We start from the raw sequence: 21,108 nt of genomic DNA, 5'->3' as shown, positions 1-21,108 counted from the left end.
GTATTTGCAAAGCCTGAGGATGGTTTTAGTCCCTGTCATTCTGCAGTAGTAATGGAAGTGACTTCGAAATATATATTTCATAATATTGGATTCAGTTGTGTATTTGATAGAATATACTCCAGTTTGGCTCTATTAACAAGAGTTAATACTTTTGTGTAAAGCATTACTGTTACTGGCAAAATAGATGAACTGTGAGGTAACAGATCAATGATGTCTAACAGAAATTCCAATTTATAATTTATTAAATATAAAAAGACTCTTTGCTTAAAATTTTATGAGGACCTAAAACTGTAACATGGATTATGTGAATGCTTCTTTTATCTTTGATGCTGTCTTTAAATGACAGTGATTTTACTGAGCAGTGGCAGAAATTATCTTCCCTCTGTTTGGGCTCAGTAACATCTACATTAAAAAACAAGCAAGACAGTAAGAAAGTATTTCCTGCAGACTGCAGGACATTTTTATTGGACATTTAATGATCTCTACTATTTGACTGTTCCCCAACCTGCTGTGAGTTAGATTCAGCTATAGAAGCAATATATTTACTATAGAAACCAGCACTAGAGAACAATATGAACTTTTGAAGAAATCAAAAAACTTTCCATTTTATTCTTTGAATTACTGATTGGACAGCTGAAGTCATGCAAATATATGACTTCTCATCATGTGTCTGAATATGATAAGTTATGATTTAGTAATTACATATTAGAAGGTTTTTTATTATCATTGATCTTTAAGTTTTTATTCACCTACTTGTTTTAGTAATGATTTCTTGAACTTTAGTTACATTCTCGGCTTTGAGTTCTAGTAGGATCTAAACTACTGATATTTAAAGATATTTAGTAAATCACTTCTTTAAATGCTTTCTCTTAAATATTTGAATGTGCAGAATTTTTCTACTGCACAATCAGTTATGAATGTTGGAGGTGCACAGAGAAAAACTATGTTAGAACTTGTAAATTTTTAGATAAAAATAAGCATCTCTTAAAGCATTTCTTGGGTGATATCATTAATTTTAGGCACTGAGCGTCTAAGGTCAGTTTGTTGGCAAGGGGAAATTTACATATTCCAGTCAAGGAGTAAATCTCTGAGATTATAATATAACTTTATTCAGAATCTGTGCTAAGATGTCAGTGAATCAAAGAAGAGCTTTGCTTCTCCTTACTTGATTTGCTGTATAAAGTACCTCCTGTTTTAAAAGATGGCTTCATTTTGTATGACGGACTGTGAATTTTTTGTAGAAACTAGCCAAGAAACTAAAATGTTTTTCCTAGTTTGTGCTGCTACTACGTAGTGTTCTCTTACCACTTGAAGTAGAGTGGGTAGGAACATTACTATATTCAGTTACTTATCTACTAATTTTACCGAGAAGAAAGAGGGAATTGGTTGAAGAAATACTTAAAGGCTGGAAAATATTGTAGCATTTTAAGGGATTTAGTTAAACTACTAGAATACCTCAAAATGGTACAGAGAAAACAATTCCTGGAATTGTGTTACTTTAAAATTGTTTTGCAAGCTTGATTCAAACTTCATTTTAGAATGTGAAGATTTTAGAAACTCCCTAAAGTGTGATGAACATACCCATGTGTCTTTATTGGGCTGGATTGCCAATGAAGCTAGTGCCTTCGATATTGATTAAGGTGTGAAAGGGGTGTTGATAGTTTCCAGGGAAGTTTTAAATCAATTTGGGTCGAGGCTGATTGATTGTCTGCAAAAGCACAGGGTTGCTGGAGGTTAAAGTCTGCTCAAAGCAGCTATTTTACACATTCCACCCACTAAAACAGTGCCTCATTTAATCAAATTCAAAATTGTTCTGTTTTGTAAGTCTTCCAGGTTTTCACACATGGACTTGATTAGGCATGTTACTTCTACTGAGAAGGTGCATGGTACAAAATGAAGGAGAAACTGGGGTTGTAATTCAAGTCCTGCTCTTCTGAAGACCCTGTTTATCACTGTGGGCATGTCACATTGCTGGTCTGCAAGTTGAGGAAACAGGACTCTGCTTAGATTGCTGACAGCATGAATGCATTTTTAAAGATTGACATGCCATAATTATGGGATCGGTATATACACATGTTAGACACATTCATTAAATCAAAGAACCAATAGTGTTTTCAAAGACTAAAGTCGAATAAAAAAGTTCTGTTTTCTTCTGACATTCTCTTACAGTCGGGTTCTCACTGAGCATCTGTTTGAATCCTGAAACACTGGGTCCATATGCTTATAAGCTTCCTTTGGTGTCAGTAGTGTCTTACTTTAGATTTTTGCTTGATCTCTCTGGCATCTTTCCTGCTCAAATATCCCTTGCTGTCACCATGAGTACTTGCAATTTGATCATACTGTGTATTTTCTGCCCTGGCTCTTAGGCAAGCACCGATAGTCCAGAATTCAGTAGTATTTGCACAGTATTCCTTGAGTTTATCATTCCCCTCTTTAGAGATACACAGTCACTGGAGTAAGAATGGATGCAAATATTTTTTTCCCATGTTAATCATTCCCTGTTTTAAATAGGAAAAGAGAAATATGCAGTTCTAAACAAAATAATTGTTCATAACCTTTTTTCTCCAACCTCTTTTTCTCACCATTCTGTGAGAGAACAAGAGCCTCTGGTCCTTTCCTTCCCTCCCCTGCTGCTGTGCATTGTTGTTTGCAGAACATGAGATCTCCATTCACTCTGGTAGCCAGCCCTCTGCACATTTCTGGCTGTCTGACTGTGCCAAGGAGCCAGCAAGAGAATGGCTTTTTAGTCTCAGTTCATTTTCATTACTTCATCTCTGGTCCAGCCTCATCAAGTAAACAACATCCCCCACTATGCACGGTTCAGTCCTTAAGGCTGTCTTGCCACAGGCAGCAGCCACAAATTTTATCCAAGGACTTGCACATAAATAAGGGATCACCAAAGGGTAATGACCACCCAATGGTAGTCTTCAGGTTTCAATCCAGCATGTATAGTTCAGAGGACAGCCTGGAAGGCACATGAGTCCCACATTATGTTTTGCACATCCATGGAAAAAGAAAGTTATGCAACAGAACTAGTATATTCTTTTTTGTGGGATCATCCTATTCTTTAATTTGAAATTGCATCTCTAATTTCATCTTTTTGTATCTTTGCGTATAGAGAATTAGAAAATCAAGCAGTCCTTGCAAATGGTCATGACAGCCTTATAGAGATGGATGTGTTTTCTCCAACATATCACGATAGCAGTTATGGGTATGTGACTCTAAGTGTTTGCATGATGCTAACTGTTGACACAGAAGACAAATTGTGATTTTAAAAAATATTATTGCAGTAGTAAAAAACATCTGGGACAGAATTCCTCATCTTTATGTCTGATTTTTAAAAATCAGGCTTTAAATAATTTGTCTTACTGACTCATGGTAGATAAAACATGGTAAACTTTGCTGAATCTTGTTTGCTTTCACTTAAGACAATAAGACTGCAATTGATGGTATTAATTCTCTATGGCCTGATTCTGCAAGCTGTTGCAAACTATTTGTATGATTACACATTTGCCAGATCTGATTCTTAGTTTGTAATATATTTACTACTTAGCAAATGTTTCTTTTAAAATATTATAACATTAATATCGCATAGGGAATGACCAATCAAAGAAGTTAAGCAGAATTATTTACTTCATCTGTAATATTTTTTACCGGTTAATTTGAAATTGCAACAGCTGATAAATGTGTAACTGTAAATAGATAATTACATATAAATTAATATTTCAATTTCTTTAAATAAAGTTTATGTTTTAGAACTGTTCCATAACTACTTAACTTGCCATTCTTACACCAAGTCAGTATAATTCATTTCTGATACACACACATAAAAAACCCTGAAAAATGATGGTACCCTAAAACAGTACTATTTCTAGTGAGTTCCCGCCTGTTAATCACCACACTATGCTAAATTTTAATAAAAAACTGTTAATCATAAATTTACCTTTGTTTGTTAATTTGTACTTTGATAAAAATCAGATCTTCAGGTCCGAAAACTGTTTTGATAATGGTAACTCCTAACTTAGAAAAGGATAAGGTGCTATTTGATTAAATGAGATCTGCATCTTCCCATTAATAAGTGATTAATCTTCAAGATATATTGGCACTGTACATTGATCTGCTGCTTATTCCAAAAACTCATAAACTTTCACTTTGTCACGATTTACAATCAACAGCAGGGAGAGAATTGTGTGTTAAATTCAATTAGTCAATCATTATCAACAAACTCAAAGATATTGCAGATATTTGCCAGAAGACCCTAATATATTGTTTTCTTTCAAAATGTAAGCATATTGTATTAAAAATAACAAAGACAAATATTACTGTTCCCTGTAGGCCAATTACCATACAATACTGATTCAGATGCATAATTGCTGGAGTTAATAGAACCATGCCTTGTTTATGCTTTGTATGTTTGTATTGGAACTACCAAATGCAAGTATTTTAGCAAACAGACTATATTATATGAAATTTCTTTTAGTTGATACTAATTTAGGTAACAATACAATGAAATTTATCTTGTTTGTAATCCCTTCATTTTTAAAATTATGGTAGCAGGAATCATCTCCTGGTGTGAAAGTTGTCCAGAGATGATAACACATCAGTTCCAAAGCATAATAGATTTGAGACTACAACATGCTATCAGCATGAAGATTCAGTTTATCAACCTCACTAACATACTGTGTCACAGCTAGAATCATTATATATTTGTTTCTTTGTTTTCATGTCATGCATGTGTTACATTGTGATAAACTATTCCTTCATTTATATGGCTTACAGAGAGAATATTAATCTGATGAATTTGACAGTTTTAGTGTTAAGAATGATAATAAAAATAGACATTTTTCATAGACATTCTAATGATTCATAGGCCTAGACCTAAAGAGTAGTTGTTTATAGCTTTGAGAGATTTGTGCACGGTGCATTAATTATCATAAGACAGCTGGAAATCTCAAAATATTTTAATGATATGTATTGTTCGGCTTTATTCTTTTCTCTAATGTGTAAACATATATTAGTATATCTGTTGACAAATCAGCTTAGTTTGAAGTAAGGAGTCTGTTTTACCCAATTGATAGTCCTGTCAAGTTATTTAGATGTCAAAATCTGCAAATATGTAAGATTCACTATCATTGACTGACCATATTTATATTACTTATAGATAAAGCTAATTAGCATTTTCTACTTCTATAGGCTCCTTATTTTCTGAAAATTTCATATTTCTGCAGGATTGGGGGTTTAAAACTTCCTGTTGTATTTAAGTAGGAATTCTTTGCAGTTGGTTGGGGATTTTTGTTACCCATTTGCAGAAAAGTTCAGGAGAGCTGAGTTTAAAGGAGGTCAGGTTGTTATAAGGGCATACTGAATTAAACTTAAGAGTGGAAGAAGTCAGCAGTGCAGACTGGAGAGAAGCAAACTCAAAAAGAAGTCAGCAGTGCAGACTGGAGAGAAGCAAACTCAAAAAGACTGGGCCCAAAAGGGGTAGGAGTGGGTGTCCAAATGGGTAGACGGAGTAGTCCATAAGGAGAAGGAGGAACTGAGACTGGTTGATTATGCAAGGTAGTGCATAGATAAAATGCTAGAGGACCAAAGACTGAATATCTAGGATGAAAACTGAGATAATTTCTTGTCCTTTACTGATTGTAATTACTTGCAAAGTCCTTTTGAATTGCACGCACCTCATCACCTATAGGATTGACTCAAGATGGTGAGAGACCTTGGCTGCTGGCATATGCTCTACTAGTGACAGAATCCAGAAATAATCAAACTAAATTTTCTATCTGTGATGGGCTGTGCAGATAGGAAACCTTTCAATATGATTTCTGAAGTTTCTTCAAACTCTCTTAAAAAAATCACAAGTTGAACAAAAGAACACTTTATTAAGAAATTGTCATCAACATCATAAAGTCAAGCACACAATTTACAAAATTAAAAGTAACCTCTTTCTACAGTTGCATGTCTGCAGTTGAGTTTGCCATCCCAGTAAGTGCGGCTCGAGTTGAACCAGAAAGGAATTTTAACAGATTCTGGAGATTCTTTCTGTCACATTCAAACAGGTGAGGAAACAATACCAAATGTAATGGCAAAACAAAGACCTGGATGACTGTATAGTGTCTGTATGGCACATCTCTGATAGTACTGATTGCAGAAAGATAAGTCCAGCTCCAAAAAGGCCTGTGTGGAAATGAGTACCATTAAAGATAAAGTTCGGGGCACAAGATGTAATCCTCTGCCTTGTTGAATCCCTAAAGGGTGGTCTCTCGGTTCTATGAAACTTGGTATGTTGCATATGAGAAACTGTGCAAGCATAGTACTCACATTTTCACCAAGGAACAAAAAGTAATGGAAAATAGGAATAACAGTTGCATCACATGTGTGTGCACAGTTACCAAGTTGGTGGTAGTGGCTGTAACTCAGAGGTTATGACAGTGCTGTTGCTGTGGTGACACAAGTCTGGCTGTGTGAGTGACTTCTGATGGCACGGTAGTGGCAACACAGAGTTCATCACGGGTTATCATGGACTCTGAATTGCAAGAGGAACACAGCTATGGACTTCAGTGAGCTGAGGTTCACAGATCCATTATGATGGAATCTTCAGCCTGCTTGCAGCTTGGGGCAGAATGAGATCGTATCAGTCACTGAGAGAATGATACTTCACTTCTTTAACTTCCCACTGCTTTTTATTTTAAAACGTCCAATAGCTCAGTCAGGCCTTTCAGGGGCAGGCAAAATTTCAACCTTTGTTCCAACTTCTGAATTAATCCTTGTGTAAATAATGCAGCTCTGAGTCTCTCTTAAAAAATATTTCTTTTTGAAATAGTTTCCGTGTGCCTTTTGAGGTGTTAGAGCATAAAGTTCTCTTTCAACTTTATGAAGATGGCAAGGCTAGTAAAAAGATTGGACGAATAGCTATACCTACCTTTCTTTGATTTTCTACCTGGAAAGCTTAACTTATTCAATATTCAAGACAGGAGTTGGCCAAGGTTAGAATGCCTCATCTCACATAAAACTTTTCCAGTCTCTATCTTGGTAGGGATATGATTCAAGAAGAGCAGAGAACAAGATAAGGAGTTGTAATGTAAATCCTTACTGCTCACATGAGCATTTCAGATCCTTACTGCAAAATTCAGATGCTTTCCTCTGCTCTCTCTTTGGAGACAGAAGAACTGCAATAATATGAATACTGTGAATATCAGAAAGTGCAATAAGGGGCTGTCAGGTTCACTCCAACTGCTGCCTGCTTCAGAAGTGAACATCACCAACAATATCAAGAGCTAAGTCACTTACTGTAACATAGATGGAATCCTCCATAAGTACTAGTCCTCTAAGAGACCCAGATGAAGCCTGTAAGAAGAACAGCCACTTGATATTTTTTCAGCAATACATAAGTTTAGTTTCACTCTCATGTGGAGAGTAGGTAATGGGACAATCCTGCAATGAGGAGTATGAGTAATTAAACTGGGCTAGGTTTCTTTGCTTCCCAGCATGAGTCTTTCTTTGCACTGGACTCTCCTGTGCACTTCTGCAAAGTGTGGCTTAGCATTGTTTGTTCCCCTTGTTCATCTTCACAGAGTGCAGCATAGCAGAGAGGAACACGAAGGAATGGGATTGGCAATGCCCTCTTATCATATCAGTTCTTTTGATCCTGTGCTGAGTGTGATACATATCACAGAAGAGAAGTCCTCCGTCTCTGGGGTATAGAACTAGCAGCTTGAATCTGAATTTGGAGGAATAAATAATAGGAGAACAGGTGCCCTCTGCTCGCTGTAACACTATATTCTTTCTTGCACCACCAAAAAGGTAGGGACAATGCAGAGAAAGATTTACTCTTGAACACCAAAGAAGAGGAAGTTTGGGACTTTTTTCAGTATTCAGTCCTTCAAGTCACCATGTCTTGGTGTCTTTCACAGCAGATTGGGATACTGTCTTGTCTGAATTGCTCTTTGAAGCTTCAGCTGGATGTTGCCATGCCTGAGTTCTTCAGTCTTTCTCCATCAGCAGCCAGCAGTGGAGCGGTAGGCTGCCAGGGCCAGATGTGAAAGAACACACAAGCAGTAAGGAAGACGCAGCCCTAGTAGTACTTTTGTTCTTTCTTGGCTTTCAGTGTTCAGTTTGTAAAGAAGGCAGGTCCTCGGTGTAAATCCATCCAAATTCAAGGAATTGTTACCATATGTAAAGTGTTTTTCTGAAACATTTGAATAAGCTGGTAGAAGAGGCTTATCTCCAGTTCTCACAGATGTTCCTCTGTTTTTGCATATGGATAATAGCGCACTTCTCTTTCTTTCTTTCCACCAAACTTTGATCATAATTTCATGTGTTGTGATCTTGGAACTTTTTGCAGGATTATGATAGTATTAATACTGGCTCCAAGGAAGCGGAAATTCACTTTTATCTCTTCCTAAGCAATTTTCTGATTGCAGTTCTGCCCAGAAAATAAACTAAGACAAACTCACGGTGCAACATGTTTCGGTGATGCCTTGGATTTATGTTAAATGTAGCCAGATGTTTCTGTGGAAGTCAGTCATAAGCCTATGCTAAGGGCAAACACCACCAGCTACAAGGTTTTGTCTCAGAAGAACCTTAACAGTAGATGAACATAGGCATAAAGTGTTCACAGAGAAACAAAAATCCAATTCCTGCTGGAGCCTGCTGGGAAAGCTTATCTCATGCATCAGTGAACCAGAGTTCAAATGAGACCTAGCCAGTAATTTCTGTTATCTTTTACATCTCTTCTGTAATGTCAGTCGGCAGAGATTAATCTTTTTTTTCCATCTGTTTCCTCAACTCAGTGCAAGGAATCATATTTATTGATGTGATCTATCCATTAGTGAACCAGGCAGAGCTCTCTAATGTCAGGTGGCAGGTGAAGGTCATGGTCTCTCTCAAAGAACCTAGTTCAATCCAGCGTGAATAGGGTCTGTCAGCAGAGAGAGGGCACAGCAGTCAGTAGGTGTAGTACTACGATTGATTGCAGTCTTGGACCACTGTCTTTTCCACAGTTGATGTTTTTTTCTGATTCTGACAGTTAATGTATCTGGTGGGATTTTTTTTAGCAAACAAAAAGCAAGATAACCCATTCCCAGAAGGGAAAAATTCAGCTGTTCTGCATTAATGAAAGTCAGGGAGAGATAAATACAAAAGCTTTAATGAGAGAAGTTGGAGCAAACTAAACTGCAGCTGGATATATCCATCCTCTCTTTAAGTAACTTTCTTAAGATTAATTGATTTCTTTATATGGAAATGGCAAAGAGATAGACATGCCCTATTTCTGTGTGTGTCAGTGGTGAAATATTTGAGGTAGAGAATGAGAGCTTCCAAACCTGTCTATTCTGTCTCACCTATGCCCATTTGAAGCATCAGAAAAATAGAAAGATACAGATGCAGCAACCCTTATGTCTTATTTGCTTACATTGGCCTCATGGTGCTGCCAGACTTTCGTAGAAGGTGCCTTAATGCTTTTGAAAAGCAGAATTAGATTGCTTCTGTCTCCAGATAGGTGGATTGTGAATTGGTACCATTTTAGGGCAAAACCTGGTGGTTTATTTTTAGTTTAGGTGAGCAGTTATCACAGTTGTGTTCATTACAAAACAGAATAGTTACAGTTTTTATTCCCAGAAATTCAACAATACGATTCATTATATTAAACGTCAAACCCAGGTCATTAGGAGTACTATTGAATTCTGAGCAGAGAAGTCATGTCTCCTGAAGTATTGGTCCTGAGACCTAAATGTGTCACCAAAACATAAAGTCACTAAAATTTACATTTCTCTTAACTTGCATTCACTCAGAGTGGATTTGATAAAAGTTTCTTCCACCTCTGGAGGCTTAGGAGAATGCAATTGATTCTAGGTGCCTAAGGTGTAGATACTACCACTTGTGCCTTGGAGTGAATCCAGGCTAACAGACTAAGGACCTTAGCAGAATGCATACGACACTTTACCTGGGCTTGCTTACAAGTGTCTTAATTCATGTAATAATATCCACAGATTCAGCACACCTTGGAGACAAATAATTTTTAATAGAGTTAGATACTGTCAGATTTGATTTGGTTTTTGGGGGGAAGATTAGCCTGTGCTCCACATTGTAAAAATCGGTGTGCTCATTTCATAAAGTTTTTAACTTGTGATTACAGAGAATGGTATTACCTTACCTGGACCAGTCATGTAAAGTACAGTGATGTTTTGAGCCAGCAATGGTCTCCTGTTGATAATTGCTGTTGTGTCCAGGGTTTTTCTCAAGTTGCAAGGAGAATAGATGAGTCAAATGTAACAGATTAGTGGACTTGTTACAGATATATCTAAATATTTGGGGGTCCTTTTATACCTAAGGGTAAAAGAAACAAATGCAAAAAATATTAGGGATAGTTTTTCTTTCCTCTTTCACTTGTCCTCAAGTCACTTTCTATTCCATCAACTTCCAAATGTCACTTCTGTTTTATTCTGCACTGAAACAACAGGTATCTGAAAATAGCTTTCCTCAACTCCACAGTTGCCTTTGCTGACCCATAAAAAGCCTAAGTTTTGCTTTTTTTGCTTTAGGCAATTACTTCTTAATGCTTTTGTATGTTTTACCCTGAAAATAAAGTGAATCAAACAGTAATATTATAAAAAATTGTTTTTGTGTATTGCAGTGCAAACAGTACATATTCATTATACAAGAACAAGGGAGTGATCAGTTGAATTGAAATTGAAATTGATAGAGGAAGATATATTTTGATACAGTGCGTGTTTAGCCTACAGAACAAAATGCCACAGAACATTAGTGAGAGCATGAGTTTTGGACTGTTTAGAGAAAGAGTGAGCTGTTAGCAAATAAGTAGACTGGAAGGCATTCACCCTCACCTTTGAACTGGCCACTTTCAGATAGAGTGTTGTTCCTGGTGATCTACCCTACTGCAGTAATTCCTGTTTGTGATTTTTTGGGTACAGTTATCTGTACCTGTACACAGATTTTGTACCTGTAACTGCTCTCTGTCAAATAAGATGTTCTCTTTCTCCACAATTTTTGGAATGGAGTAACTTGCTCATTGTACTGCGTTACACTTGGGGGAATCCTACCCCTTACACTGTTTTTCAGACAGAGACCTCCTTCTGAAGTCTAGGCCATAGATAATTTCTGATGTTGTGTGCTTTTTGTAGTGCTGTCTTCTGAGTGTTACATTTGTTCTCCCTCAGTTGTCTTCTAGTAGTGGGCTGTAAAGATCTGATGAGCCACATATCTTTAACACCATCATGGAACTGACCAAACAGATTGCATTTAGGACAGTATAGGAGACAGTGCTGCAAGCAAACCTATACTGCTGTGGCACTATGATATTTGTCATAGTGGGTCTTGGTGGAAGCTCTCTATTCAGAAACATGAGCAAACTGATAGATTTCTCCTCTTTCAGATTTTTCAGGTGCTGTTAGTATACAAAAATACACAAGGTTCAAAGATTTAGGAGGGAGGGATTTAGGTTTTTAAATATATTCTAAATATATTCTAAATATAATTTTATTCTGGACCAGTGTTATTATAGCTCTTAAGGTGAGGAGTGTTTTGTTATTGTATATCCATAAGGCCTAGCAATATTGACCTTTATTCTATGACAGCAGTTGTCAACTAAATAATAATGCTGCACAAAATAACAACTGCTACCTTTAAATCTCACCGGTAGGGTGATAAACTATATTTTGACATACTTTGAGAAGTTCAATAGAATTTTGCTGGGCCTTATTCACTAAATCCATATTTAATACAAATTTTGTAGAAGTCCTGTGTGACTTAATACATTGTGGCATACTTGCTATGGACTTCAGCACTCTATTAGCAGGATGGTGCTGTAAGAAATAGTTTAAAGCAGAACTAATATGCTGCCAAGAAAGTTGTTTGAAATGTTAAGGTAGGCTCTTTCACATGTCTTTCAAGTATATGCAAAGCATTCTATATATATGATGCCCAAAATTGGAAAAATTAGTATTTTGCAAGGTGAAGCAATTTCAGCATAAACTAAAAAAAAGAAGTCATGTATCTAATGTAAAAATTATATTAGGAATGTTAAAATTATGCAGTAACTCTATACAAATTGAGAACAGTGCATTTATAAAATAATGCATAATATTCCCTTATGCTTGGTGATAGTTTATTTATATAATATCTCAGCTTCTGGCAGTCTGGAGTTTAGGGCCTTCCAGATGTGTTTATGTAATATTGCATTCATTGATGCATAGTATCCATTTTCTTTTAAACTGCGGTCAAAAGTTCTTGTCATAGATCCTTTAGTAAAGAAAGTTATTTTAAATCACATTTCTGTTGCTGGACACCTGGCTATCTTATATCAAAAGTGTTTGGGCTTCTGGGCTGAGTCTTACTGTCCTTAAATATTTTGATAATCTATCTCCATTTCTCTAAAGATAGAGTTTTCAGTTAACTTAGTCTTTCTGCCAGACTCATAGATGGTTTTTATCACTTTTTTTATCCCTTCTGTTTTCCCATTTACTGAATTTAGTAGAGAGTGCTTCAGTTTTATTTTCCACAGAGGATGTGGTGGCATAAAGAAAATCTGATTTGATGTGAACCCCACCCCACGCAAGCTTGAGAAGGAAGAAGCCATCTGCATGTCAACCAGTGCACACCAGTGCTTGGTTAAACACCAGCACTGAGTTAAATTAAAAGCATGATTATTTTACTCTTATTCATATGCTTGTTTTCTGAGCTGACGCCTTTGAGGTTTTTGATGCCGTATTTCTGTCCTTTTTTGTAAGGACAGGAACTTAAATAAAATGCCTTCCATTTGTGAAATAAGGGGACTTCCAAGCTCTCTTTGCATCCAAGGACTGTTTTATAACATAGCTTTGTATTTTGCTCTCAATCTGTAGTTCAGATTTGTTAGGTACTAAATACTCCCCCCACTAAAATATTAAGATTAACTGCACCTTTTATTAGCAACATCTATTGAATAAGCAGACAGAAATATATATTGAATAAATATAAAAGTAGAATATTATTTGCTTTAAATGTTGAATTATTTAATAAAAACAGAACTGTTTTGTCTTGTAAAATACTAACATGATTCACTGTATTTTTGTACTCCATAGCTTAATGAAATATTTAAAGTGCTGCTTACATGAAGATCTAGCAAGTTCATGTTATGTGATCAATTTTGAATGGAAGATACACTGTTGCAGATGCTATAAGCTCCCTGTGAGATGAAATATAGTGTAATTGCCCATAAGTCAGTACCTGGTCAAGTAGTGCAAACAGTTTAGGCTTTAGAAATTAGCTATTTGAGTTCCATGGTTTGAAAAGTCAAGATATATGGATATTTAGATAATAAAAATCATTTGTGGATGGATTATAATTCAAGAACATAAGAATTTCAGCACTATCTGGAAGCAGCCTGGATTTGTTGTCAGATACCATATCCTTCTAAATGTCTCATAGGAACAGTTTGGCATGGCTCAGTGAGGCAGACAAGATGTGCAAGTCTGATAGCGTTACACTTTAAATACTTATCACTCAGAGTTAATGTAGCAGGAGAGTATCTGACAACTTTGTTAGTAACTGCACACATTAGAAATAGAGAGAACCAAACAAATTTTCTTGACCCAGTAGAAGATGCCAGACTGGCTTTTCTGTCATTATTTTTCCCTCAACGTTCAACCAGACAGTGCAGCCACTCTGGCATTGTATTCATGGGAATCAAATCAAAAGAGAATAGCTTAAAGTGAGGATATATGCTGTGTGCTGCCTAAGACTACACACTGCTGAACTCCTACTGCTGAATTCCCACAGCATTCTCCTGGAGAAACTGTCCATCACAGCATGGACAGGTGCACTGGGTAGAAAACTGGCTGAATGGCCAGGCCCAGAGAGTGGTGAATGGAGTTATATCCAGCTAGTGGCCAGTCACTAGTGATGTTCCTCGTGGCTCAGTATTGGGAGCAGTCCTGTTTAATTTCTTTCTCAACCATCTTTATCAGTGGTTTATTGATGAGATCAAGTGCACCCTCAGCAAGTTTGCAGAAACACCAACTGGAGTGGTAGAGTTTATCTGCTGGAGGGTAGGAAAGTTCCACAGGAGAATCTGGACAGGCTGGATTGATGGGCCGAGGCCAGTGGTATGAGGTTCAACAAGGCCAAGTGCTGGGTTCTGCACTCGGGTCACAACGATGCCATGCAGCACTACAGACTGGGGGAACAGTGCCTGGAAAGCTGCCTGGCAGAAAGGGACCTGGGGGTGCTGGTTGACAGCAGCTGAATGTGAGCCCCCAGTGTGCCCAGGGGCCCAAGAAGGCCAATGGCATCCTGGCTTGTATCAGAAATAGTATGGTCGGCAGGACTGGGGCAGTGATCGCCCCCATGTACTCAGCACTGGTGAGGCTGCACCTCGGATCCTGTGTTCAGTTCTGGGCCTCTCACCAAAAGAAAGACATGGAGGTACAGGAGCAAGTCCAGAGAAAGGTAACGAAGCTGGTGAAGCGTCTGCTGCAAAAGTCTCGCAAGGAGCAGCTGAGGTAGCTGGGGTTGTTTAGGCTGGACTAGTCTTTGAGGGATCTTATCACTCTACAACTACCTGAAAGGAGGCTGTAGCAAGGTGGGGGTCAGTCGTTCTCAAGAGTAACAAGCCACAGGACAAGAAGAAGTGGCTTCAAGTGGCACCAGGGGAGCTTTAGATCGGATATTAGGAAAAATTTCTCCCCTGAAAGGGTTGTAAAGTAGCAGAACAGTCTGCCCAGGGAAGTGATTCAGTCATCATCCCTGAAGGTATTTAAAAGGTATCTACATGTGGCACTTAGGAGCATGATTTAGTGGTGGGCTTGGTAGTGCAGGGTTAATGGTTGGACTCCTTAATCTTGAGTGTCCTTTCGACTCTGTGATTCACATGTAAAAGTTACAATTCTCTTTCGATGCCAGAGATGAACTGTCAGAGCTATGATGGTTCACACCACCGCTGTCATCTCCCAAGTTTATCTATGGAACTAACTCCTCAAAGGCTTTGAGAATATGGATTACAGTATGTTGTGCTCCACCAAAGCAAATGTCTCAGCTCTCACTTTCTCAGAGAAAAAAACAAAACAAAACAAAAGAAAAATATCAGTGGCAGACTGTTTGTTGCATTATTTTGTTAAGGGCTAAAGCATATGGAGTTCCATTCAAGTGCTCTTATTATGCCAGTTTCCATTTTTAGTCTGTTGAGTCTACCAGCGTGACAGAAGGATGTGAAAATTGCAGGTTGGTCAGGAAGCTTCTTATTTTTAACATGGAAGCGGATGTTTAGGAGGAGTATTATTATACCTACTGTATGGCTTTCCTTCTGTCCCCAAAACAGTACACATTGCACATGGAAAGGGAAACAGCTACCTTTGTATTTGGCATTTTCTTGAGATCTGTATAGACATATTTTGTGAAATATACCTGAAAATAGCATTTACCATATGTAGCCAGAAATGAAAGAACAATAAAGATCAAGTGGATAAAACACTTTATCAGGACTTAATGAATTACCAAAGTAATGCTTTTGTAAGGTGTAAAACATTTTTGACATAGGACTCATTATTATTATTTTGATGTTTGGTACATAGCAAATGTCACAACTTTTAATGAAATACCTTCTTAGGAAGAATTTAAACCACCAGGTCTTTGTCTTTTGAAATTGGTGGTAATCCTCAGAATTCAGAAGCCAAAAAATCTGGGATGTACTCTTGTACATCAGTAGATCTAGTGCATATCCTTTTGTTGTTACTGCCAACAGGTTTAATATTGTTCAGAATGAAGTAACCTATGTAACGTGTTTCATGGAATCATGTTTGTAATGCAAATATTTTCAAGGAGAGGGCCTATGCCATGATGTTCTAGTTCACCTGTTAACCTTCCATAGAGAAGTCATCTGCAAACAACAAGTCTAATCAACTGCTGGTGTTTTTCCCAGGCTGCAGTGGAGCAAATTAATTTTTCATGTCTTTACAGTGTATTTCTGAAAAATCTGCTACATCTGTGTAAATTGGTCTATTACTATGCAAAGATCCAAGGATAGGTCCCAGAGAATGAAAGTCCCATCAGCTAAGAAGCAGTCCACAATGCTACGTAGTGTACATACTAAGGTTTTTCCCCTCCACAGCTGGCTCATTTGGTGCTAGATCCTCTGACCCATGATTGTATAGGTGACATGCAATAGGCAAACACAGTGTAGGCATGCACTTAGCTTCGGGAGGACCGGGGTATCAGCAATTCATGAGTGTCTCTTACCTATTGAAAAATGCAAACCACTCTAGTTCTGTTCAACTGAGGGGTTGGTAAGTTCAAAAGTCTCCGCAGTGTACTTTCTTACCATTTTTAGCTATAATGTATTCATTTTGCCATGTGTAATTAGGTAAGACCAAACCATATGCTACAGAGTTGCCAGCATAACAAATTGGTGGAAAAACCCCTGGTGCAAAGATCTTTCTTTGAGTTTTTGTTGTTTGTAGAGTTGTGTACGTGCATGAGGAGAAAAACTCCAGGTAGTATATGCCATGCTTAGAGGCTCTTTCAAAATAATTATGCTTGCATGAACTAAAATTAAGGGATTCTACCACAGAGAGGCTCAGGGAGTAGTATTTCCATTGGAAATTTTAATTGAAAAAAAAAGTTTACTGCTAACTCACAGTGTGTCTTAACTTTGGCTTTGCTTTTTGTATCTGTTGCTGGCTGTGGTTCCTCCTGAGCACTTACCAAGTATATTTCTTTAGAGTACTTCTCCTAGGCTATAACTAGCTGCTGTATCCATAATCAGATTTTTTTATGGTAAGATTATGTGTGAGTAGATGTGAATTACTGAACTGATTATTTAGGACACATACAAAAAAAAATCTTTTAACTGACTATTTTTTGCAAAGTTGCCAAAAGTTTGTAACTGAAAGATTGCTGTTTTCCTTGTACTTAACCCAGGAAAGCTGTGATAAGTAGTGTGGACTGTAGTCACATTGCTCATTATTGACATTTTAATGGAGTTCCCTGTAGTTTGTAGCAGAAGCCAACACAAATAAACAGCAGCAGAAAGCCTGTCCCTACTTGTTAGATAAACTATGAGAGACTTCCTCCCTACTACACTGTATTTTGGGTAGTTCTGTTTCCTGTCTGGATACCAGTGTATTACTAATGTTTGGGTGGCTTTGGTCTTTACTTTAAAGGAAAGAGTCTCTTTACGTGTGAGTGTCGTGACAAGTTATTGCTTCTACGTCCCTTTGTAGATCGGATGTTGTGAAAAATAGGCAACATTAAACAAAAAATGTGTGATTGCCTGTGCCTCAGCTTTATTTACTTTTATACTTTACAATATACTCTTTCTTTCACAGGCATTTCCTATTCAAAACAGGAACAGGGACCACACCGCTGTTCAGTACTGCAACACCAGGGTACACAATGGCATCCGGCTCTGTTTATTCCCCTCCTACTCGGCCACTACCTAGGAACACTCTATCCAGAAGTGCTTTTAAATTCAAGAAGTCTTCGAAGTACTGTAGCTGGAAATGTACTGCACTCTGTGCTGTAGGGGTCTCGGTGCTGCTGGCAATACTGCTGTCCTACTTTATAGGTGAGTCCCATTTTTTATAATTGTCAGTATGAACAGTGGTGTCTGATGTACTGTGTATGCACTGTGACATACTAACCTTTAACTAGCAAAGTCTTTGGTAACACTAAAAGCCACAAGGGTTTAATGAAAAGTACCAACTGTTTAGAGGAATTAGAAAATTTTAATACATTCTGTAGCTTGATGGTCAGTGAATTAAGTTCAAAGAAGTATTTGAACTCCCATTAAACTATGTGGTGTTAAGTTCTTATAAAAGTATGTGTAAAATGTAGGCTGTAAAAATTCCTTGATGTGAATATAACTTGCAACATATCTATGGAATTCTTATCCTTTCATTTTGCTTGATATATCAAAATGTTTAAGAATGCTAACAATCCCTTATTTCATCATTACATACATTTGTGTATAGAGCTAGAGCAAAAGTCTAATACAGACATTTGATTGCAAGATAGGAAAAATAATAGTCCAAAAGGATAACGTGCAGTGAAGATGTAGAGTTCTTCCTCTCCTGTGGGTTGTTTATTTTTAATTATTGTCACTTTTCTCTATTTGTTTGTTAAATTCCATTTCCCAATTTTTATTTTAGGTTTCCTTTATTTCTTCATCTCTGTAATTATTTTCATAAATGTTCACTACAAATACTATATAATTTGAGTTCTAGGCCATTAATGGGGGCAGTGTTTTTGATGAGAAGATGTCATTGACTTTAATAAGGGAACTGCACTCATAGCTTTCTCTGTGGCTTTGTCCAGATTACAGATTTTTTCATCTCTGAGTCTGTAAATGGTCTTCAAAGACTTTAATGTAACTGATTTATTAATTAGATTTATTAGATTTATTAATTTTAAGTCACCACAGTTACGGAAATATAAGTGCAAGGGTCTGGGTTTTGTTATTGGTTCCACACAAGTTCAGAGTCTTGGAGTCAAGGAAAGAAAATAGAAAGAGGAGAGTCAATCTCTCTTTCCCTCCCTCTTCTTAAAATCAGTGTAAATTAATAATAAAGCCTAGAAGGCCTTAAGATCTTTAATCTTCATTTGCCTTTGTTGAAATAAGCTTTTCAATGCAAGACACAACTTAAGCTGTATAAAGCCTTTGAAGTAGTTCTTACTGGGTTGGAACTCTTGTGAACAATGCAAGAAACTGGGTTGCTGAGTAGCTGGAGAAATTGCTCTCTGCCCCAGCAAAGCAGAGCCCCCTGAGCACCTTTTCCACCTCAGCTGCCAGCCCCAAAGAGCAAAAGGCACATGTGCAAATGTAGGGCTTGCCACTGCTGTTGACCCTCCTTCAATCACTGGATTTGTGGTTATTTTGTGTGAATGTGCACAGGAGTTTAAAGGTGTGGTTTAGAGTTAAGCTTTGACACTGGATCTTTTTTGAAGTGGGATTGAAATAATCCCACTTAAAAAACACAGTAATTGTGCTCAGTCTCTGTAATACTGCCTCATAAGTCATCAGAAGTAAACATCTGCTACTAAATAAATACAAAAATACAAAAGAAGGAATTCAGCATGAAGTATCACTGTCAAGAGCCAGGAAAAACAGCCATACGTATAGTAAAATACTGGAGACCTGATTCTGAGCTGAGCTCTACACTTTGCTAGCCTGAAAGAGCCAGATTACTTACGACTCTGAGGGGCACAGGAAGATAGCTGTACCAGCTTATTTCTCCCAGAGGCACATTAAGAAATATAAGCATGTCTAATGCACTTCTATTCATGTATTCAGAAAAAAGAGCCAAGCTTTCCAGTGAGTGAGAGCTTTCAGCGCCACAGATCATTTATTCACATACCCTGTAAAAAAACCCAAAAAACAAATATAGCTGTACATTTCACTTCATGGGCCCATGCCAGCTCACATCCTTGCTGAAATAAACAATGCACAAGGGCCTTCCTCTGCCCATAGTCAATAGGGAGCTCTCTGCCTACTGGTGATATTACACATATTTCAGCTAACTCAGCAGTCTAAATATGAAATTCGGCACTCAGAAGTGCTCTCTAGAGAACTTTGGGTCCATAAAATCAGAAATGGATTGCACTCATTCATATATGTGGTTTTCGCATCTCTGCAGATGTAATATCAGAAATATTCTCCATTTAATAGGCCATCCAAGTGTAAATCAGTAGAAATCATTAATGTAAGATAGAAGCAGTCCTTTGTCTTGATTAACTATTTCATAGGATCATAGAATGGTTTCATTTGAAACAGACCTAAAGATCATCTAATTCCAAATCCTCTGCCGTGGACAGGGACACCTTCCACTAGACCAGGTTGCTCAAAGCGCCATCCAACCCGACCTTGAACACTTCCAGGGATGAGGCTTCCACAACTGCTCTGGGCAACTTGTTGCATTGTCTGACCGCCCTCACAGTAAAAAATTTTTTCGTAATATCTAAACTAACCTTACCCTCTTTCAGTTTAAGGCAATTCCTCTTTGTCCCATCGCTACCCACTTTTGCGAAAAATCCCTCTCCAGGTCTCTTTCAGACCCCGGTTAGATCCTGGAAGACTGCTGTAAGGTCTCCCTAGAGCCTTCTCTTGTCGAGGCTGAACAACCCCAACTCATCCAGCCTGTCCTCATAGGAGACATATGTTTTATAATGTAGGTGTGAAAGGGAAATGTCTGAGTAGGAAATTGGTCATTACATAAAAAAATGGGAAGGACTGCAGTATTGTGTGACCTCTAGCATCCCATGACATGTCTCCAACACAGTGGTCTGGCACATCTGCTGAGGTTTACAGCAGCTGAGATGGCATGTCACATTTGTAAAGCCAGTTTGAGACATGTTTTGAACTTTATAAAGACACGTTGCCAGAAGCAAGAAAATGTTACATCCTTATAGCATTAGCATGAAAGAAGGAATTCAGTATGAAGTGTCATTGTCAAGAGCTGGGAAAAACAGCCATTTTGCAGCATGATTGCTGCAAAATATGCCAGTACACATTGATAAGGAACATAGTGTGGCTGATGTCCATTGTGTGACTGTGGCAGCTGCAGACTGAAGAACTGATAGGACCACTCATCCAGTGAACGGTGGTGTAACCAGGCCCTTCTCAGAAATGCAGAGAGATGAACGTGTCATGCCCAGGCTTATTTTAGTTGCAGTGAGTATGGGGTAAAGAAGGTAACTTGAGATCCCACTACCTCTGCTCAGGCAACATAAGGCAGAAGAGACAGTTTGCTAGACTTCATGTCTACCTTTGCAGAACTGCTCAGTCAATTACTGCTCCGTCAATTAGCCCAGCCAGAGGAAGGAGCTGCATTGGGAGTCTGGTGTGTCTTGCACTTCTTCCATCATTCTGACAGGAAAGACTCCTACGTTTACAAAGTCTGCAAAGATGAGGTGAGAGCAGAGGGTGTCAGCATGGATAGGGACCAGAGCAAACACTACACTGTAAAACCACTTAATGCAGTCTTGGAGATCACAAGGAATTGAAAATGTTATTTCAGTGTAAAGGAAAGTCTCTTTTCCAACCCTTCCTTATATTCTTGCTTTTCTAGCCCTCATGGTCTCTCTCAACCATTCTGTGATCCACAAAATATTTTAGTATTCCTG

At 37.8% G+C, this 21,108-nt stretch overlaps 1 protein-coding gene across 8 annotated transcripts in view; it reads left to right on the top strand.

Annotated features, from left to right (window-relative positions):
- TENM3 (teneurin transmembrane protein 3) overlaps positions 1 to 21,108 on the top strand; it is a 1,300,501-nt gene that overhangs the window by 1,167,133 nt on the left and 112,260 nt on the right. For all 8 annotated transcript variants that reach the window (XM_027636350.1, XM_027636352.1, XM_027636353.1 and 5 more), the window contains 3 exons: positions 3,119 to 3,211; positions 5,952 to 6,056; positions 17,316 to 17,554. In XM_027636350.1, coding sequence (XP_027492151.1) covers positions 3,119 to 3,211; positions 5,952 to 6,056; positions 17,316 to 17,554 — 437 coding nt within the window. The remainder of the gene's footprint in view (positions 1 to 3,118; positions 3,212 to 5,951; positions 6,057 to 17,315; positions 17,555 to 21,108) is intronic.

Source organism: Corapipo altera, unplaced genomic scaffold, assembly GCF_003945725.1.
Source record: "Corapipo altera isolate COAL_440 unplaced genomic scaffold, ASM394572v1 22b, whole genome shotgun sequence".
In the NCBI taxonomy this organism is placed as follows: Eukaryota; Metazoa; Chordata; class Aves; order Passeriformes; family Pipridae; genus Corapipo; species Corapipo altera.
This window is presented reverse-complemented; position numbering and strand designations above follow the sequence as displayed.